Source organism: Mandrillus leucophaeus, unplaced genomic scaffold (genome assembly GCF_000951045.1).
Source record: "Mandrillus leucophaeus isolate KB7577 unplaced genomic scaffold, Mleu.le_1.0 Scaffold662, whole genome shotgun sequence".
Lineage (NCBI taxonomy): Eukaryota > Metazoa > Chordata > Mammalia > Primates > Cercopithecidae > Mandrillus > Mandrillus leucophaeus.
In genome coordinates, this window is record NW_012107164.1 from 850,007 (window position 1) to 872,415 (window position 22,409).

A 22,409-nucleotide genomic window follows, 5' to 3' on the forward strand; every position below is an offset into this window, starting at 1 on the left:
GGTACCAAACATAGTACTCAATAGTTAATTTTTTTTCTTTCTTTTCTTTTTTTTTTTTTTTGAGATAGAATCTCCCTTGGTCACCCAGGCTAGAGTGTAGTGGCACGATCTCAGCTCGCTGTGACCTCTGCCTCCTGGGTTCAAGCGATTCTCCTGCCTCAGCCTCCTGAGTAGCTGGGATTACAGGTGTGCCATCACGCCCAGCTAAATTTTGTATTTTTAGTAGAGAAAGGGTTTCACCATATTGACCAGGCTGATCTTGAACTCCTGACCTCAGGTGATCCACTCATCTCGGCCTCCCAAAGTGCTGGGATTACAGGTGTGAGCCACTGAGCCTGGCTAATAGTTTTTCAACCCTTGCCCCACTTCTTCTCTTCTCCCTCTTGTAGTCTGCAGTGTCTATTGTTGCCATCTTTATTCCGTAAGTACTCAGTGATTAGCTCCCACTTTTAAGTGAGAGAATGTGGTATTTGGTTTTCTGTGCCTGTGTTAATTTGCTTGAGATAATGGTCAGGATATTTTTCAATAATATTTTAAAGTAATTTATTATTAAATCTTTAATTGGGCACAATACTAAATTCGATTGCATGAATACTGTTTATTTTCGTACTGTTTCCCACTGCTGTTTTGTTGCCTTGGCAATCTATAGGAACTTTGAGTCTTATTTTGGTGATCAGGGGTGGTAATGATGATTTGTGTTTTACTTAATACTTAAAAACCTCATAGAATATAGAAATACCATAGTGTATACACACAGTATTTTTTTCTGTATCTGGCCTTTAGCTAGAATTTTACTGATTATATGAAAGAGCATCTTAAAGAGGCATATTAATATTTTGCAATGGTTTTAGGGAAATTTTAGCCTGTTATAGAGGCATAATTATAGAATAATACTTTGTATTTAAAAAACTAATGTTTGAATTCTACTTGTGACAAACGTATATATGCACGTTTATTTTATTATATCTTAAAAACTAGTAAACATTTCAAAATAGGATATTTTTATATTTTTTAAAATAATATGTATACACTAAGAAAATTTAATAAACTTCACAAGCATCTGCTGTTTTTCTACTAATAGTTTTCTAGTTACCTCAAGAAGTAAACCTTTGTAAAATATGTAGACAAATGTGAGCAACCCTTGATATTAAGGAATATAAGCTAGACTTCTTTGTTTCTACTATAATTTGCATCATGCTGTCTTATACTTTGTATGATCTCAGTAATTATTTACCAATAATACGAGAATTATCTATTCGGAACTTTAAAAATTGCTGTGTAAAGACTATTTCTAAAGTTGCAGCAATGGTTTTTCTCTGATTATCTTATTTCTGCATCTGTGTTATGAGCTCTGTGAGCAGACACTCGTGATTGTTTTTGTGAACGTGACCAACCCTTGATACCATCATACTTGATAAAGATAAATCTGGCAGCATCCTGTGGAATAGATTTGAGTAAGATGAGACTGCAGGCAGAGTGGAGATTACTATCTTGATCACTCTTTCCTTCAGACTCTCTACTGATTTAGTCATTTTTTTTTCTCTTTAATCTGTTTTCTTCATGACTTTCTTGTTCTCCACCTACTTTGTATGTCATCATTTTCCAACATAGTGTCGATTATCTTCTAATATTTCCAGAAATCACTCATTTACTGTGTTTGACCCCTGATGCAAGAAAGTTAGCTTCATGGTGGCAGGGGTTTCCTTCTTTTCCTCCCTCCCTTCTTCCTTTCCCCTTTCCTTCTTTCCCTTTCCTTTTCTCTTTCCCTTCCCTTCCTCCCTTCTTCCCTTCCTTCTTTCCCCCATCTCCCTTCCTTCTCTGTTTTCTCCCTTCCTTCTTCCCTCTCCCTCCCTCTGTCTCCTTTTCTTCTTCACTCCCTCATTCCCTTCCTTCCATCCATTTCTCTCTCTCCCTCTGTCTGTCATTTTTAGTTCTAGCTCTAGCTCCTTCTTTCTTTTAAATATAATTCTACCACTTTGAGTAGTCTAGCACATAATTGGTGTTCATTGTGTGTTTATTAAATAAGTGGACTCCCAAGACCTCAGTACTCTTCTCATTCCACACACTATATGACTGATCTTATAAATGCTCGTGGTTTCAGCTACATCTATGTCCAAATGGTTATTAAGAAATTTAGCTCCATTCAAGATTTCTTCACTAAATTTGATATACTCTTAATCTCAATAGGTACAATACCATACTCATCATCTTTTCTCCAAAACTTGTTTTCCTATACCTAAACATCAACATCAAGTTAGATATTATGAGTCACCTTTGACTCTTGCATTCTTTTTTTATTTAGAGATGGTATCTCACTCTTGCCCAGGCTAGAGTGCAGCACAGTCATAACTCATTGCAGTCTCAAACTCCTGGGCTCAAGTGATCTTTCTGCCTAACCCTCTTGAGTAGCCTCTTCCATTTTTAACAGGAAGAGTCATCTTCAACCAATCCATCACCTAATCTTACTGATTCTACATCCAAAAGTTTTCTTTAATCTGCTTCCTATCATCGTATGTTCTATCTTAGTTCTCCTTTATATTGTCATCACCTACTGCCTAGGGTATTGTAACTGGTCCCCTTTCTTCAAATTCATACTCTGTACAACTCCTAGAATTATTTCTTTAAAATGAACTTTTGACAGTGTCACTTTCCAGTCTGAAACTACCTTAATGATTACCTTTTGTCAGGCCCATGTGGTTCTCAATTAAACTGGTCCTTTACTCCTCTCCAGCTACATTTCCTATCACTCTGTGCCTCAGCCACCATTCATATTTCTCCACAGAGGATGCTGTTTCTCTACTCTATGCCTTTGTACCAGCTTTTTCTGAAATACGTTTCACCTTCCCCATTTGACTGGCTTACTCGTACTCATTCTTTATATATTTTTTATTTTTTTGGAGTCTCACTCTGTTGCCCAGGCTGGAGGGCAGTGGCATGATCTTGGCTTACTGAAACCTCTGCCTCGTGGGTTCAAGAGATTCTCCTGCCTCAGCCTTCTGAGAACTGGGACTACAGGTGCCTGCCACCATGCCCAGCTAATTTTTGTATTTTTAGTAGAGACAAGGTTTCACCATGTTGGCCAGGCTGTTCTGGAATTCCTGACCTCAAGCGATCCACCCGCTTTGGCATCCCAAAGTGCTGGGATTACAGGTGTGAGCCACTGCACCAACCTCTTACTCATTCTTTAAATTGCATCTCAGGCAGTAGCTCCTCCAGCCCCTTTTCTCCAAACTTTGGCTTGTGATAGATGTCCTTCCTTGGTGCTTCTAAAATGCACTTTGCAGATATCTGTAACCACACTTAGCATATTAGTAAATAATTATCTATGTCCCTTTCTACCTCTAAACTGTGAAATCCTTGAGGACAGAGACTGTCTTATTCTACTTTGTATTCCCGTTACCTAGCATAGGGCCTAGCAGTTGCTCAGTATATGTTGTTCGAAAGAATAAATAAACAAATGAGGTATGAGGGATGCATTTTTGATTAGTGTAACACTTTATATTAGGGAAGATATTTTCTGTAAGAGGCAGCTTGAAATGACACTGATCCTGGGGACTGGGAAAATTATATTTGATAAGGGAAGAAAAGTAACTTAATCTCCCTGGACCTCAGTTTTCCCACTGATGAGATGATTATGTTCAACAGCATGATTTTGTTCATCCTTCCAAGTTTAAAATATTGTCTGCATCCTGGAGGCATTTGGCACTGTATGGAGATATTTTGGTTGCTGTAATGAAGGAGAGTGCTACTGGTATCTGGTGGAGGTCAGGGATGCTGCTAAACATTCTACAGTCCACAGAACCAACCCCACAAGAGAATTATCTGGTGCCAGATGAGAAATTCTTGTTTTCTTCACTTATTCTGCCTTATATTTTTAATTACTGACAGATACTATACTATATGACTATTGTTTTTATTGCCTCTCTCTGACAAGAAGTTAAACTTTATGTGCAAAGGAAGACTTTTTATTTGTTTAGTAATTATGTGTTGAGTGAGTGAATAAATGTTCTAATGGTAAGACATAACAGTGCTTCGAAACTGTTAGTTAAAAGTTATGACATAGATCATTTACCCTTCTTTCATTTCTTATTTACAGGACTGGAGAATTGGGAAGCTTGATAGCCCCTTGTAATGCCAATTGTAACTGTTTGCGATCATATTATTATCCTGTCTGTGGAGATGGAGTCCAATATTTTTCTCCCTGCTTTGCAGGCTGTTCAAACACAGTCTCACACAGGAAACCAAAGGTAGCTTATGTCTCCTACTTTTCCCTTAGTGAGGCAATGTGTTTGTGGGTTTCTATCTTGACTTCGCTAATGAGGTTATGCAATGCCTATTCTTGCCTTCCTGCTCCACTGCCTCCATTAAGCAGCCCATGATGTCTCCAACTGAAATGGATTCTTGTTCCTTCATGCCTCTTGCAGTTATTGTTGAAAACTCAATTTGGAAGTTACAAACATTTTAGCAACATCACTTTGTTGCAGTTGTGAAATATCTTTTACCTTTTCAAATTGTTTTATGGTCATCTCTCAGAATACATGGGGGATGGGTTCCAGGACTCCTGCATATACCCAAATATGCCATATTTAAGTCCCGCCGATGGCCTTGAAGAACTTGCTTTAAGTCAGTGCCTCAGTATATATGGGTTTTGCATTCTGCGAATACGTATTTTTGATCCATGTTTGACTGAAAAAAAAATCCGCATATAAGTGGACCAGTGCAGTTCAAACCTGTGTTGTTCAAGGGTCAATTTTATTTTTCCTTAAATATACTTTAAGATCTTTGAAGGCAAGAGAGTTTTCCTATTTTCACTAGGTACAGTTTATATAATAGAAACTTAGTATTTATTTGATGTACCATGAATACATTTAAAATATTCAAATCAATTTATTTTTAAATACAAATTCATATTTAATTCTGGATCTGAATACTAATCAATGTGCCTGGATGTTGTTTCTTTTTTGTATGGTTAAATAGTTTGAAAGAACTCAATGCAATTTTATTGTACTATATCTTAGAATCGAAATATTTCTAAACTTAGATAAACTTAAGAGCCTTGGAAATAAATAATATTCAGATTATAAGTAGTACACAGTATATTATGCATTAGTAGATAATGTGATAACTTTAAAAGGATCTGAGGGAAATATATACTGTGGTATAAACAAAAACAATGAATAAGATGTGTAAGAGTTATGTGACAATTTTGAATATTTGAATTTTTTTCTATATATATAACCAATAAACGCTATTGGCTAACTTTGATTAGAAGCGGATTATGACAAGGAGTGATTAGGAAGGGTTTTAGTTATGTAACTAAATATATATAGACACAAATACCATCCTGCACAGGGAAACAACACAGAAAATCTAATACCCAGAGCATACTTAAAATAGTTTTGGTTATTTTGATATGGTTAATTTAATATTCATATTTTTCACCAAATGCTAAGATAATTACTGTCTTACACAGCAAGTTGTCGTCTAGAATTTTTTGGAAAGAGCAAATGATTTTGACTTGCAAATTTTCTATTTGTCCTGACTTTTTTATGTCCAATCAGTCTGTGAAATAATCAATTGATTCACAATATTTTTTTCTTATGAAATATTTCAGATAGGCAATATACATTTATAATACTTTTAATAAACACCCATATACATTTGTTCACAGCAATACAGTTTTAATCTTATATTTCACACGAGTGACCCGAACTACAAAATCTGACCTTGACTAACTGCTATATTGCAGGTGAATGAGAGTTGTAAAGTTTCATTAGGATAGAAAATACTGTTCTCAGTTTCTCTCCTTAAAATTTTAAAGGCTGAATTACCTCATTATTTGATATATCTGATTCATGAATATGTAATAGTCAATTTTGGAGGTGTCATCTGCATATTTGGTTTTCCTGAATTGGTACCAGAGGTCTTAGAATGGCTTTAGCACCAAAAAAAAAAAAAAAAAAAAAGTGTCTGGCCTTTCGAACAATGAAAGCACTGCTTCTCTTTGATATCTCTGGCTGTGCTCTGATTTCGTTAAGGCCTTAATGTCTAAAAAAGATTCACAGTAAGGATAAAGGATATGGAATGATGGAGTTGAGATGTAAAATGCCTTTAAGAAATAATTACTGTTGTAAGAAGCCTAGAATGTGCAAGATCACATAACTTATATTCCCATTAAATTGTTCTGTAAGTCAGTAATTACTATAGCAGGGTACAAGCTGAAGTAATGGCCACAAAAGTCAAATACAAGTAATTCCACATCATAAATATGGTTTGTTTCCACTTGTTTAATTTCTTAAGGGTTAAATATTCTCTCAGCATAATTTGTTGTATATGGATTAAGACACTATGAGAGTGTTTGCCATGTCTAGAGAATACCTAATTTACAATAATTTATTTTCTAAATAATCACTTTCATTGTTTTTGTGTCTAATATTTTTAGGTATATTACAACTGTTCCTGTATTGGAAGGAAAACAGAAATAACATCCACTGCAGAAACTTTGGGTTTTGAAGCTAAAGCTGGAAAATGTGAAACTCATTGTGCGAACCTGCCCATATTCCTTTGCATTTTCTTTATTATAATTATTTTTACCTTTATGGCCGGTACTCCTATAACCGTGTCTATCCTAAGGTATGTAGTATGTTGAGAAAGTTTCATTCCCAAGACAACATGTTGATGGAAAGCAAATGGACTTGGGGTTCATTTGGGGTTCATATTGACCATTGGTTCAATACCAATCAACCCTTACAAGATCATTAGTTCTGTGGCATTGGATAAGCGCCTCCATAGAACCCCATATGTAGAAGATTTAAGTGATATGCACGTGAAAGTGTCTTCACATTGCCTGCCTGGCTTGTGCTTGGTGTTTTCTCTGCTTCTTTCATGAAACTTCAGCTATGAGCTGGAGAAATGTTCAATTTTGAGTATCACAGAAATAAAATGCATTCCAATATGCCAGAATCAGAATGGCAGGCATTCTACCTTATGCATTAGGCACTATGTCATTTAATCTTCCTTAAGCAGTGCTAATCAATAAGAAACTGGCTGTTACCTGTGTTGTTCACCTGTTTTATGTTTCCAGTTGCTCTTCTTCCTTCTATCCCACTGTACAAACACATTTCATACCTGTGCATTTCATACCTGTCCTTCCATAGAGTCATCAGTCTTTGTGTATCTTTCCTAATGAATTCTAGCTTTTTTTCTTTTTTTGTTCCTCAATATTTACTCATTACCTTTCTTTTTTTTTACTGTTTGATTTTTATTTTAAGCTCATGGGCACGTGTGCAGTTTTGTTCTTTTTGCTTAGGATAGCTTTGGCTTTTCTGCACTGAAGCCATTGGGTCCTGGGCTTTTCTTTACTGGCAGACATTTCATTACAGCTTCAATCTTGCTGCTTGTTATTGGTCTGTTCAGGCTTTGGATTTTTCTTGATTCCGTCTTGATAGGTTGTATGTATCTTGGAATTTGTCCATTTCTTCTAGATTTTCCAGTTATTGGCATGTTGTTGCTGATAGTGGCCACTCATGATCCTTTGAATTTCCACAGTATCACTTGTAATGTGTCTTTTTTTATTTTTGATTTTATTACTTTGCATCTTCTCCTTTTATTCTTAGTCAGGCTAAGGGTTTGTCAATTTTGTTTAATTTTTCATTGATCTTTTGTATTGTTTTCTTCATTTCAATTTCATTTATTTCTCCTCAGATCATTATTTCCTTTCTTCTACTAATTTTAGGTTTGGTTTCCTCTTGTTTTTCTAATTCTTTAAGATGTATCATTAGATTATTTGTTTGAAATTTTTCCTCTTTTTTTGATGTATAGCTATAAACTTCCCTATTAGTACTTCTTTTGCTATATTCCATAGATTTTGGCATGTTGTTTTCATTATCATTTGTTTCAATAAATTGTTCTATTTTCTTAATTTCTTTATTGACCCACTGGTCATTCAGGAGTATATTGTTTAATTTCTATGTGTTTGCATAGTTTCCAAAATTCCTCTTGTTATTAATTTCTTGTTTTATTCCATTGTGGTCAGGGAAGATGACTGATATTATTTCAGTTTGTTTGAATGTTTTAAGACTTGTTTTGTAACCTAACATATGGTCAATCTTTGAGAATGATCCATGTGCTGACAAAAAGAGTATGTATCCTGCAGCTATTGGATGCAATGTTTTATAAATCTCTATTAGATCCATTTCATCTATAGTACAGATTAAGTCTGATGTTTCTTTCTTGATATTCTATCTGGAAGATCTGTCCAGTGCAAAACATGGGGTGTTGAAGTCTCCAGCTATTATTGTATCAGGGTCTGTCTCTCTCTTTAGCTCTACTAATACTTGCTTTGTATATCTGGGTGCTCCAGTGTTGGCTACATATATATTTAAAATTGTTATATCCTCTTGCTGAATTCACCCCTTTATCATTATATAGTGACCTTCTTTGTCTCTTCTTATAGCTTTTGTTTTGAAATCTATTTTTTTCTAGGTATAGTGACTCCTATTCTCTTTCAATTTCCATTGGCATGGAATATGTTTTTCCATTTCTTTATTTTCAGTCTGTGTGTATCTTTATAGGTGAAGTGTCTTGCTTGTTGGCAACAGGTCAATGGGTCTTGTTTTATCATTCATTCAGCCAGGCTGTGTTTTTTCACTGGAGAGTGTAGTCCTTTTAGTTTCAGTGTTATTGATAAAACAAACAAGTAAAAAGAAAACTATAAAAACTCTACACCTTAACTTTGTCCCCTGGCTTTTTATCCTTTTGTTGTTTCTATGTATATCTTATTGTACTATGTCTTGAAAAGTTGTTGTAATTATTATTTTTTATTGGTTCATCATTTAGCCTTTCTACTTAGGATAAGGGTGGTTTACACACCACAGTTACAGTGTTATAATAGTCTGTGTTTTTCTTTGTACTTATCATAACCAGTGAGTTTTGTACCTTTAGGTGATTACTTACTGCTCATTAATGTTCATTTTCTGATGGAAGTACACCCTTTAGCATTGCTTATAGGACAGGCCTGGCATTGATGAAATCCCTTGACTTTTGTCTGGGAAAGTTTTTACTTCTCCTTCATGTTTGAAGGATATTTTAACCAGATATACTATTCTAAGGTAAGAGTTTGGTTCCTTCAGCACTTTAAATATGTCTTGCCACTCTCTTCTGGCCTGTAAGGTTTCCACTGAAAAGTCTGCTGCCAGATGTATTGAGGCTCCACTGTATGTTATTTGTTTCTTTTCTCCTGCTGCTTTTATGATCCTTTCTTTATCCTTGATGTTTGAGAGTTTGATTATTAAGTGCCTTGAGGTAGTCTTCTTTGGTTTAAATCTGCTTAGTGTTGTACAACCTTCTCGTACTTGGATATTGACATCTTTCTCTAGATTTGGAAAGTTCTCTGTTATCCTTTCGAATAGACTTTCTTACCCATCTTTTTCTCTACCTCTTCTTTATGACCAATAACTCTTAGATTTTCCCTTTCGAGGCTATTTTCTAGATGCTGTAGGCATGCTTCATTGTTTTTTATTCTTTTTTCTTTTATCTTCTATGACTATATATTTTCAAAAAGCTTGTTTTCAGTCTCACTAATTCTTTATTCTGTTTTATCGGTTCTGCTACTAAAGGACTCTGATGCATTATTCAATATGCCAATTGCATTTTTCAGCTCCAGAATTTCCACTTGATTCTTTTTTTTTGTTTGAGATGGAGTCTTGCTCTGTTGCCCAGGCTGGAGAGCAGTGGCCATGATCTTGGTTCACTGCAACCTCTGCCTCCCAAATTCAAGTGATTCTCCTTCCTCAGCCTCCCGAGTAGCTGGGATGACAGGCGTGCACCACCATGCCCAACTAATTTTTGTACTTTTAGTAGAGACAGGGTTTCACCGTGTTGGCCAGGCTGGGTCTCAAACTCCTGACCTCAAGTGATACATCTGCCTCAGCCTCTCAAAGTGCTGGGATTGCAGGTGTGAACCACCATGCCCGGCCAATATCATTTCGTCTTTTTGTAAAATATATCTGACAGAATTCTGAATTCCTCCTCTGTGTTTTTTGAATTTATTTGAGTTTCCTCAGCACAGCTATTTTAAATTCTCTGTGTGAAAGGTCATATATTTCTGTTTTTCAGATTGGTCTCTGATGGCATGAGCTCATTTGGTGAGTTCATGTTTTCCTAGATGGTGTTGATTCTAGTAGATGTTCTTCAGCATCTGGGTATTTAAGAGTTAAGTATTTACTGTAGTCTTCATTGTCTGGGTTTGTTTGTAGCCGTCCTTCTTGGGATGGCTTTCCATATATTTGAAAGGACTTGGGTGTTGTGATTTTACTTGGATCTGCTTTAAGGGGCACCCTAAGGTCAGTAATGCTGTGGTTTTTGCAGAGTCTCTCTCTCTGTGTTCTGAGCCACCTAAAGCTGAAGGTGGAGTGATGCAAACACCTCTGTGGCCACCACCACTATGACTGCACTGGGTCAAACCTGAAACCAGCACAGTGTTGGCTTTTTCCCAAGACGTTCTGTAACCACTCCCTGGTTACTGGCTCTGCTTGCTTAAGGGCCTGGGGCTCTACAATCAGTAAGTGGGAGAGCCAGTCACTCCTGTGTCCTTCCCTTCAGGGTGGGGAGGTCCTACAGGCACTGGTGGGTCTAGAAGTGCCACCCAGAAGTCAGAGACTAGAGTCAAAAACCTTAGAAGTGTACCTGGTCTATTATTACGGCTAAGCTAGCATGAAAACCACACAATGTAGTCCTTTCCACTCTTCTTTCCCCTTTGCAAAGGCAGACAAGCATCACCCCATAGGCACCTCCAACCCAGGCCACGAGGAGCACTGCCAGACTACCACCAATGTTCCCTTATGGCCCACTGCCTCTTTAAGTCAGCTTGTTGTGAATGCTGCCTGGCCTAGGACTCACCCTTCAGGGCAGAGGGCTCCCCACCGGCCCAGGACAGGTCCAGAAATCAAGTTCTGGAGTCAAAGAGTCAAGTTCTGGAATTGGGAACCCCAATAACCTGTTTGGTGCTCTACCCGCCTGTGGCAGTGATGGTACCTAAAGTGTAAGACAAAGTCCCCTTTACTTTTCCCTCTGCTTTTCTGAAGCAGAACGAGTTTTTCACCGTAGCCACCAAGCTGGTAATGTGCTGAGTCTTATCGGAAGCCAGCAAGTCTCAAGACTTCTCGCCCAAGGCCCTCGATGTAGTACCTGGGTACTGGTGCTGGCTGTTCAGGCCCAAGGGCTCTTCACTTAAAAGGAGATGAATGCCGTCAGAACTGGTGTCTTTCCTTCAAGGCAGTGAGGTCCATTCTGGCCCAAAGTGTGTCTAGAAATGTTGTCTGGGACCTAAGGCCTCAAATGGGAGGGACTCACGACTCTGACTGGTGCTCTGTCTTCCTGTAGAGCTGAGTTGGCATCCTAGATGCAAGACAAAAATCCTCCCCACTCTTCCCTCTCTTCTCCTCAAAGTGGCAAGAAAGGGTTTCTTTTGGAACCTGCAGCTGTGCAGCCTGGGATTAGTGGAGGAGTAACACCAGGACTCCATTGTCTGTCCCAGCTGGTGTCTCAGTATGTCACGTGTGCCTCCAGTCCACTGTCTATGAGCCTAAATCAGCACTAAGACTTGCCCAAGAGTTGCAGTCCCTATGGTCTAGACTGCCTTTCAAGTTAACTTGGAGACACAGTGCTGTAGCCCTTGGTGGTGAGTTGTTTTGTAAGCACTCAAGTTTGGACTGCTGCCTAGGAGATTACCCTCTGGCTAGGGCTGGTTTAAATGCTCCCTCTGTGGGCAGGTGTCAGGTGAGTTGGTCCTTTCCTTTCTGCTCTAACAGGACAGCACTGATTTTATTGCCTCACAATTGCTATATTCTCCCCTCCAACCCCTGAGAGTCTCTCTCTACTACACTGCCACTGCCTGAGTTGGGGAGGGGTGGTGTCTGAGATTCAGGACTGTTTTGTTCAATCTCTTCAGTGCCTCTTTCAGAAATATAAAGGTCAAACCACGTTTTATAAGTGCTCACCTGACTTTTGATTCTTGTTAAAGTGTTTTTCTTTTTTCTTTCTGTGTAGATAATTATTAACTTGGAGCTTTTCAATCCCTCATCTTGTGCCACCCTCTGGCTGTTTTAGCTATTCTGAATTTTTTTGTTGTTGCATATGAATTTTAGGATTGCTTTTTCAATTTCTGTGAAAGATGCCATTAGAATTTTGATGGAAATTACACTGAATTCTGTAGACCACTTGATGTAGGATAAATATTTTAAAATATTTATTCCTCCAATTCATAAACAAGGGATATCTTTCCATTTATTTGTGGCTTCTTCAATTTCTTTCATCATTGTTTTATAGCTTTCAGTGTACAAGTATTTTACCTCTTTGGTTAACTTTATTCCTAAGTATTTTATTTTTCAATGCTATTGTAAATTTTGTTGTTTACTTGATTTCTTTTGTTCATTGTTGGTGTATAGAAGTGCAACTGATTTTTGTATTATGATTTTGTATACTGAAACTTTACTAAATACATCTGCTAGTTGTAGTGCTTTTTTGGCAGGATCTTTAGTGTTTTCTACATACATGACCATGTCATCTTCACAGAGATAATCTTACTTTTACTTTCCAATTTGGATACCTTTTATTTTTCTTGCCTACTTGCTCTGGATAGGACTTGTAGTACAATGCTGAATAGAATTCGTCAGAGTGGGCATCCTTGTCCTGTTCATCTTAGAGGAAAAGCTTTCAGGTATTCATCATTGAGTATGATGGTAGCTGTGGATTTGTTATATCTGGGCTCTGTTATATTGAGGCACACTCCTATACATAATGTATTGATGACTTTCATGGAAAATATGTCTTGTGAATGAATACCCTTTCTCCTTTACATTTATTAAAATTAATAAAGACTAGTGACTCTTTGGTGTTATTTGCAATATTTTAGGTCAGATAACATTTTTCTTCTTTTATAATTCCAGGAAGCTTAAACCATTTATAAGCTCTTACAAATACGTTGTTTATATTGTGTTTACAACATTTATTTTTAATATAGGAATGCTAACCTCTTATAAATGTGAACTTGCTCAAAGAGTGAATATACTATTCCGCGTTTTATGGTCTCATATGTATTTAATATTTCCAGGTGTGTTAATCACAGACAACGGTCCCTAGCCTTGGGAATACAATTTATGTTCCTTCGATTATTAGGTATGCCATTTCTCTTTATTCATTGCTAAGTGTCGGCTATTGTGATTCAATAGTGTTATTGATTTTTTAATTTATGGCCTGTGACAAAAAAAAATTATAGTGGAAGACTAGGCTACATCATTCTTGTTGAAGGAAGCCATTTTCCAATGTTTCAGATATAGGATTATTTACATATTGCATACTTTTAACCTACCTGCCTGGTTACCTGTTCTAACTCTATTGCAAATAAAACCTTAAAAGGTGTATCATGTCTGTTTCAAATATAAAATATGATCATCAACATGTAATTCGTTTTCTCTCTGCTTTTGTCTCTATTTGTGACACTATTGTGTTACATTAGCAACTAAAAATGATGTTAAAATGTTTCAATAGCAACTGTGGTATGGATATTGTGACTAGTTAAGAATTATTGGAAGAAAGAATTTATACCAGAGAATTTTATAAAGTTCCAGATACAGGACAAATTACAAGAAAGGCAGACATAGTAAACATAATATTAAGATTATTTATTAAAACAAAAACAAAAAGTGAGCGCGTTAGAGATCACCTAGTCCAACTTGCCGATTTTTTCAGATGAGTAAATTAAGGTCCTGAAAAGTGCAGGGTTTTGCCCATAGTTACACAACTAGTAATATAAATGAAACTAGGAAAACGATTCCTAACTGTGAGCCTAGTATTCTGACTGTATCATGCTACAGGTCATGAAAGAACCGACTGGATGTAACTGAAATCTTTGCCTAAAAATTACTACCTCAAATAATTGGAAATTCCTTAGCTATATGGAAGTTGAGTACCTCATGGCTTCTTGGAGATGGTGGCGGGTATATAAGATAGTGATATTCCTAGATATGGTATTATAAGACTATATATCTGTATATACATACACTAATACATACAGAGGTCCATGTTAATTTATGTACACATGCACACCCACATAGATATAACATAAACTGTAGTTCAACAGATTTATTTGTGCATCATGAATAATTTACTTTGATTTTTAAAAAGTATAATAGCTAATTTCAAAGGCACATTTATTCATTATATTAGAAAAGTGGTGAAATGAAATATTAACTGTTAGCCCAATATAGATTGGATATTTCTATTAAAATAAATACTTTTTTGAATTGATTAGAAATACATAGTAATTACATATAATTATTTTAGAATATTATATCTGTGCTTTATATTCCTTTGATTCATACATGAATTAATTTGCATGTGGACAGATGAATATCTATTTTTATTTCTATAAAATATATGTATGATCATGTATAAAAAGATCTGTAATTCTAAACTGTAATCTTTACCCTTGTGTATTTCACCCATAATTCTTTTAGGAACAATACCTGGACCAATTATATTTGGTTTCACAATAGACAGCACATGTATTCTTTGGGATATAAATGATTGTGGAATTAAAGGAGCTTGCTGGATTTACGATAACATCAAGATGGCCCATATGCTAGTAGCCATAAGTAAGTGGTGACTTCTTGATAATTTTAGAGTAAACTAAGAACTTAAAAAAAAAAACCTCATTGTTGGTTACTTAGGTCATAGTTATTTTCAATTGTTCCATCCACATTGTTGAACCATCCAGTAGTCTTCCTGAAGCAGAGAACACTTATCACAGCATGTTATGAGAGGCTTTGAATGGATGGAGTCTGCAACGCTCAGTATTAAATACAAGAAAATAAAATTCTTGCTGTCATCATATCATACAGTATATACTTTTAATAACTTATCTCAAACATTTTTGAAAAGTATACTTGAAAGGTAAAAGAGAATTCTGAGAAACTCCCTGGAATGATTGTCATCTAGGTATCTAGGTGTTGCAAACACGGACAGCTCAGGCAGGGAAGTACCTTTTGTCTCTAAGGCACATTGTGAGGAAGGTTTTTATAGCTTAGAAGGTTAGCTGTGATGTTTAATTCTTTTTTGCCTTTTGCAGTTTGTAATGTCTTGGTTAAACAATGAATGATATTTAAGGCAAGATTAAGGAAGTAGAACAATGCATCTAGTTTATACTAGTAAAATAAAAGTTGAAATTTAAAATTTGAAAAATAACCTAAGAAACTAAAATATCTTAGAGAAATCCTGAACGTATGTATACATATGTATCTAATATAATGTGTGATTTTCATTGTGATTATTTTGACACAAGTATCAAGATAGGCTTATGATTACTCTTTACATGCATGTAAATCCAGAGTATACTTTCTGAGTTGATAGAGATAGAGTAATAGAATATTTCCTGAAGAAATATGTATAAATTCATATAGCACTTGGGGAGTAAGTATTGACAAGTATAAGCAAAATGAATCATCCCATTACTTTACTTGTTTTTAAAAACCATTTTTTATTCAATTTTTTAAACTATATATTTTTACCACAATCATGACTACATATGATGTTTTTATGTTTAAAATTTATTTAATTCGTTTTGTTTGTATTTTTTGGTCAAAGATATAGATAGATAACAAATTGTTCATTTTCCTACTCAGTGATGAATGTGGGAATTCCCCCACAAAATACATAAAAATCTTAAAATTTTCAGAATGAAACAAATAAAAAAATATTGTAAGTTGTACCTATGTAACTAATCATTCTATAAATCTAGTAATGTCTAGATGAATGAGCATTCCTGTTTTTAAACAAAATATTAATAATCAACACGAAGAAACCAGCTACTGCAAGAACTATGCTGTGAGACCACATTGAATTTATCAGGCTGGCAATTATTAAATGCTTATACTGTGGTTGGAACTAGTTTAAGTTCATATAACTTCATATTAAAATCAGATTTACTTGAAAATAAATCAAAGTTTGTGAAGTGAATCTTAATGTTTCATATTTTTAGCTGATAAGAAGAGTAGATTGGTTAAGTATGAGTGTGATATTCTCCCACAGAGGCTTTCTCTTAAGAACTCCAAAACCTTTTTAATTTTTAGAATTATTTTCTATCCTGGACCAGAATGTTCTGTAATTTATTCAGGTTCAAGAATGTTACAAACTACTTTCCCTCATTATTGACTTTTGGTTGCTTGCAATTTTTTATAGATATGATATTGTGTTAACAAATTTATTTGTTTATTTTAGAGACAAGGTTTCTCTCTGTCACCCAGGCTGGAGTGCAGTGGTGTGATCTCAGCTCACTGCAACCTCCACCTCTAGGGGTCAAGTTATCCTCTCACGTCAGCCTCCCAAGTAGCTGGGACTACAGGCTCATACCATCATACCTGGATATATTTTGTACTTTTTTTGGTAGAGACAGGGTTTCCTATGGTGCCCAGCCTGTTCTCAAATTCTTGGACTCAAGACATCCACCTCTCTCAGCTTCCCAAAGTACTGGGATTATGGGCTTGTGTTAACAAATCTAGATTGTGGCCCAATTCCTATTTAGTTCTATACAACACTTATTTTACCAGAATGCACAAGCATAACCAAGAATAAGTTAATTATTGTACTCTATTACTGCTTAGAAAGAAAATAAATACTACTGCCTTGAATTGTATACAAATATTTTTTCTTGCCCCTTAAAGTTTCAAAAATTTTAAACATAGAACTCTAATGGTTATGTAATTATTCTCTTTGAAAATGTTCTATTCATGAAGATTTTTCTCAGTGATAATTTTTATCATAATTAAAAACAAAAACCATGACTAATTTTTTTTTTTACTTAGGTGTTACTTGTAAAGTGATCACCATGTTCTTCAATGGATTTGCAATCCTTTTGTATAGACCACCTCCACCAGCCACAGATGTGTCATTTCATAATGAGAATTCAGTTGTGACTAATGTTTTAGCAGAACAGGATCTCAACAAAGTAGTAAAAGAAGGGTGAAATGAGAAAAGAGAAGACTGTTTTACACCTGGAAAATTTACCTTGATTTTTAATAACAGACGTTGCCGTGACAACATTATCTATCCAATATGGACAATCATATTTACAAAATTGATGTTTTCATAATCAAATGTATTTTTTTACATATGTAGTTTTTGTTTTATGCAAGAAACAGACCTGTGCCTTCAAAGCCCTCCAAAAGCCTCAAAACACAGCACACACACACACACACACACACGAACACACACACACACACTTATTTCCCATTCCCATTGTCTAGATATGAAATCCTCAAGCAATAACAAGAAAAAAGGCCCACAATTAGAAAAGTTTACATTTAAAAAACAATGATGTTTCTATCCCCATTACAACTTGTTTAATTTTAAGTTTCATTGCCAATATTTTGAGCTTAGAACATTTATGGTATAAAAATTTAAACTAATCAAAGTTGTGTGATGATTTCCAGGAATTATTATTGAAAGCCTATGAACTTAAAACCAGGTTTGTCACATAATTTGTTTTTAAATTTATGTATACTAGTCTGGCCTTTCTCAAATTATTGAACTATTAGAATATGTTAGTTATCATCCTTGTGTCTTGGTATATAGTGAATACAGAAACATCAGCATTATATACACATAGTTTCACTTTAACTCAAGAATTCCAAGAGGTAATTTGTTGATATTACAATGTTTAACACATCTATGATTCTGTGATAGTATTATTCAATTACATATATTTCAGAGGAAAGTACCAGTCAGTAAAGAAAAATGCCAAATAAACATGAAACTATTGATCAATACTTATATACCTTTATTTTTTCTTACTTGAAAAGCCAATCACTTAACACATTACTCATAGCGCCTAAAACAGTGCCTTGTATAGTGTAGTCATCTATTATTGTTGTTTAATTAAAACATTAAACCCTACCCTTTAACTCAGCAGTCCCCAACCTTTTTTGCATCAGGGACCAATTTTGTGGAAGACAATTTTCCCATGGGGGAAGAGGGTATGGTTTTGAGATGAAACTGCTCCACCTCAGACCATCAGGCGTTAGTTAGATTCTCGTAAGGAGAGTGCAACCTAGATCCCTTGCATGTGCAGCTCCCAGTGGGGTTTGCACTCCTATGAGAATCTAATGCTACTACTGATCTGACAGGAGGCGGAGCTCAGGCAGTAATGCTCACTCACCTGCCTCTCAGCTCACCTACTGTGTGGCCTGATTCCTAACAGGCCACACGCAGCTCAGAGTTGGGGACCCCTGCTTTAACTGATGCATTGATTTAATAAAGTATTTTACAAGCCTGATAATATTATAACCCTATTTATACAGGTGCTATTTATGCCAACTTTGCTGAGAATATGGAGGGTATAGATGAGTGAACATCAACAAACATAACTTCTACCATGGTTAAGAATTTTACTTAAGAAAAGTATTGAAGTTCAAATCCAGATATTATTACATTTGAAATTTTTATAAGGGCTATTAATTTAATAAAATTCATTATCAGGTTTCCCCTATAAGCTTTCTCCTAGGTTAGTTTTCCACAAGCATTGTTTTATATACACTGTAATAAGGATAACACAAGCCTAGTGTTAGATCTTGTAGGAAACCAATATTAGAAACATTAGAAATTTGCAGAATTTAAGAAATTTGCAGAATTTAAGAAATTATGTTTTGTGGTAATCCGTGGCCAAGGATGATAGAATGTAGTGCAATTGTAAAGTGAAATTCAAGGAGAAGGAATGAGAAGTTAGTCAAGCAAGCACACTTGAATATTAGAGAAGGAGAGGAGTTGTGGGTCAGGAATCAGAGAGACCTGCTAAAACCAGACAGATATAAACACCAAAGACGGAAGCCAAATAGGTAGCCAAAAATCCAGATATTTGAGAAGCAGGAAATTTATAGCAGCCAAAGAAACAGGGCAAGATGGGCAGGTGAACACACATGATACCTCAGTTGACAATCTCCCGCCCACCAAGCTAGACACAGTGTAAATGCTGCTTCCTGTTGGAGCCCAGAAAAAAGGAAAATTTAGGCTTTCTGTGTCCCATGTGTGGAAGCAGGAAATTGGATTGAAGGCTTTCATAGTTGTAAAATAAAGGCAAATCCTGAGGAACTCACTGATAGAGATGTGAAATGACAGTAAGGAAGAAAACAGAATAACTATACAAATACGTTAGTCTAGGGCCACTTAATTTAGAGGAAGAAAAAAAATCACCTCATCCATAGAAATAGTTTGATAAACAGGTGACTAAATAATTGGCATTTATAAAGATTCTTAGTTATCAAGGGCTGCATCGTATTTTATATATTCAGTTTTATAAGGTGATACTTTTTAAATAAGCTTTTTATGAAAATGGTTAAACTGAACATAATTTTGGTTCTTAAAAGGAGTCCAGAGCTTTTATATATAATGTACATATTTTAAAAGAATACCTCCTTTACAACAGGGTTTTATAGACACTACCATAATTTATGATCATTGTTTTTTACTTTTGGGTTCACCTAGATCATATGAGTTGTTATGATACTTCTAGAACAAAATTATTCAAAATGTGTTTTTTGTAATTTATGATTTTTAAGTAAGATTGACTTATAAATTGGCATTGTAATTTTGTACATAATTGGATATATGTGTTAAAATTTAACATTTAGATTTATTTAATTGTAGAAAATATATGTGGAAAGAACTGTATGCATTTGACTTTACTATGTAAATTGGAGGGAAATAAAGTTTTAGATCCATTTTCTTTCAAAATTGTCTTTATTGTAAAGTATGCAAAATATATATTCATACCATTTATTAAATCAGAGTGTTTATTACAAAATTGTCATGTTTGAGCTTATTAAATGACACGGGTTTGAAAATTGGCTTATCTCTGTGAATATAAGCATATTTTATGGATGGGAAAGGGAAATTAGTATTACTTTTGAACTTGGTGAATGTATTAATAATTTGATCCAGAGATTTCTTGTATCTCAACAGATGTTTTTAATTCAATACAAACCACATTTATTATGAAATATATATTAGGAAAATTCTCTTTCACAAGTTTCTATATATGACACATTAATATATATGATTTATATGAGTAGGATACATTTTACAGATGGTTTATTTTTAAAATATCTGATAAAAAAGTGTGGGATGTATTTATCTCAATTTATTATAATAGTAAAATATTTTAAGGAAATACTATTAGATATTAATTTGAAATATAATGTTCTTTTCTCCCTAGGCTCCTTCAGCTTTTTTTTCAGTAATGTCCAATAAACACTAACTTTTACAGCACATATGAGTAATCAAAAATAGGTGAAAGACAATCCACTTTGAAAAACTCAGTAGGTAAATTGTACTATAACATTTTAGTGCTTCAGCTAAAATTAATTTAGCTTTTAAAAATTACCAAGAATTGATCATTTTTTTCTTTTCAAATTTAGTGTGTCTGACTTTCCATTTAAAAATTTATTTTGTGACTTTGTAAAATAGTACACATAAAATTCCTCTATAAGCTTTCCCTAGTGTTAATATTTTAAAAATCCATAGAACAATTACCTAAAACTAGAAACAATTACAAATAAACTAGCATTGACATGATGCTATTAACTAATCTACAGATTTTATTATAATTTTGCCAGTCATAACACTAGTGGTGACAAGGACAGGAGGCTGAGAAATTCTGGGCAGAAGAGAGAGGGTCCTGGTAAAGGCCCCACCCTCAAGTCTGGAACCACAGCCCAAAGTGAGAACATGCATTCCTGTTTTCCTACTTAAATGTTGCCTTTTCCAAAACTACCCATGGCCCACTCCACCCCGCATCCTGTGCCATCCCAGGCTCTGCCAGTAGAGTAGGAGAGGAGAAGATGAAAAGCAGCTGAACATTGGAAACTATGGTTTGGGGTTGGAAAGAAGAAGTCCAGGCCGCTGGACTTCGGGAAAAGATCACCTTCCTGCTCCATCCGTTTTCTAGCTCCCCTTCCGGCTGAGAGCCACTTTCATAGGCAATGAAGTCCTTCACATTCACCACCCTTGAGTTTTTTCATGCAACCTGATTTTTCCTGGATGTTGAACAACAGCTCAGGTGCCACAGGTGTGAATGCTAAAGGCTATCACTCTGACCCTCTGCCCTCACTGGTGGAGAGCAACTGCCTCACGCCAAAAGATAGAGGGCCTACTGAGCTGTTTCACACTTAAGCTGTCAGCAGACAGCAAAGTTAAAAGAACACTGTAAAGCATGCAACTGGGGCTTCGGGGGTCGCAGGTACTCCCCATTAGATGCTTCCATGGGGCCTGCATGGAGTTTCCCTTTGGTGCCCAGAAGCACTCACCCTAGCTCCTGCATCCACTCACTTATGTGCTCTCTTCAACAAGGGGTTGAGCACAACAGGTTCTACTGAGTGGAGTTTACACCTGCTGGCACCAAAGCAACCAGCTAGCTCCAGTGCCCACACTCTAGTTCCTGCCTGCAAAGGGATCAGGGAAATTTCCTGCTTCAGTGGTCTTTATCTGATCTGAACCCAGTCAAGGATCCCACGTTAAATTTATTTATTACTGCTTCTTAATCTCTTCCAATCTGGAATGGTTACCCAGTCTTTTTTCTTCATGTTATATGTCCTCTCTATTTCTATGTGTCCAATAACTCTAAACTTCAGTGGCTTAAAACAGGAAACATTTCTTATCCTACCATTTCTGTGTGTCAGGATTTCAGGAGCAGCTGTGCTGAGTGGCTCTGATTTGAAGTTTCTCAAGAGGTCTCAGTAAAGATATTGGCTGGGGCCGTAATCATCTGAAGGGTTCTCTGGGATTGAATAATCTGCTTGTAAGAAAGTGTGCTCACATGTTTGTTTGAAAAAGAACTTCATTCCTCAACATGTGAGCCTCTTCACAGGTCTGGTGACATGGCAGCTGACTGCCCCCAGGGTGAGTGAGAGCAACCAAAACTGAAATCACAGTGTCTTATATGATTTAATTTTAGAAGTGACATATCTTTTCTACCACAGTCTACTGGTCATACAGGTGACCTTAGTAATCTTAATTCCAGCTGCAAAGTCCTTAAAAGGATTTAAAAGAACTTTGCAGTAAACTACAACGCCTTGATTCATATACTTGGTTGAATACTCCAGGGAGGAGAAGACGTCTTTACAATTCTGCCTACCATGCCTGGTATAGTGTGGGAAGAAAAGACAAAAGGTGAGTACCAAGAGGCATGAATATTGTGATTATCATTGGGATGATATTGGGGGCTGGCTACCATATATTACTTTGACAATTTTGAAAAGGATTGGCCAATTATTTTGTAGAGTATCAGTTTGGATTAGTCTGATGTTTTCTCATGATTATATTACCATTATACATTTTTTTTTCAAAAATGATATATTCTTCTC

The 22,409-nt window shown here is 35.7% G+C and overlaps 1 protein-coding gene across 1 annotated transcript in view; it reads left to right on the plus strand.

Moving 5' to 3' along the window:
- SLCO4C1 (solute carrier organic anion transporter family, member 4C1) overlaps window positions 1–19,845 on the plus strand; it is a 67,062-nt gene extending 47,217 nt beyond the window's left edge. The window contains exons 9-13 of the mRNA XM_012001521.1: window positions 4,097–4,247; window positions 6,443–6,633; window positions 13,112–13,176; window positions 14,517–14,654; window positions 16,860–19,845. Of these exons, the coding sequence (XP_011856911.1) occupies window positions 4,097–4,247; window positions 6,443–6,633; window positions 13,112–13,176; window positions 14,517–14,654; window positions 16,860–17,020 (706 nt within the window). The 3' untranslated portion in view covers window positions 17,021–19,845. The remainder of the gene's footprint in view (window positions 1–4,096; window positions 4,248–6,442; window positions 6,634–13,111; window positions 13,177–14,516; window positions 14,655–16,859) is intronic.
- The last annotated feature ends 2,564 nt before the right edge of the window (window positions 19,846–22,409 follow it).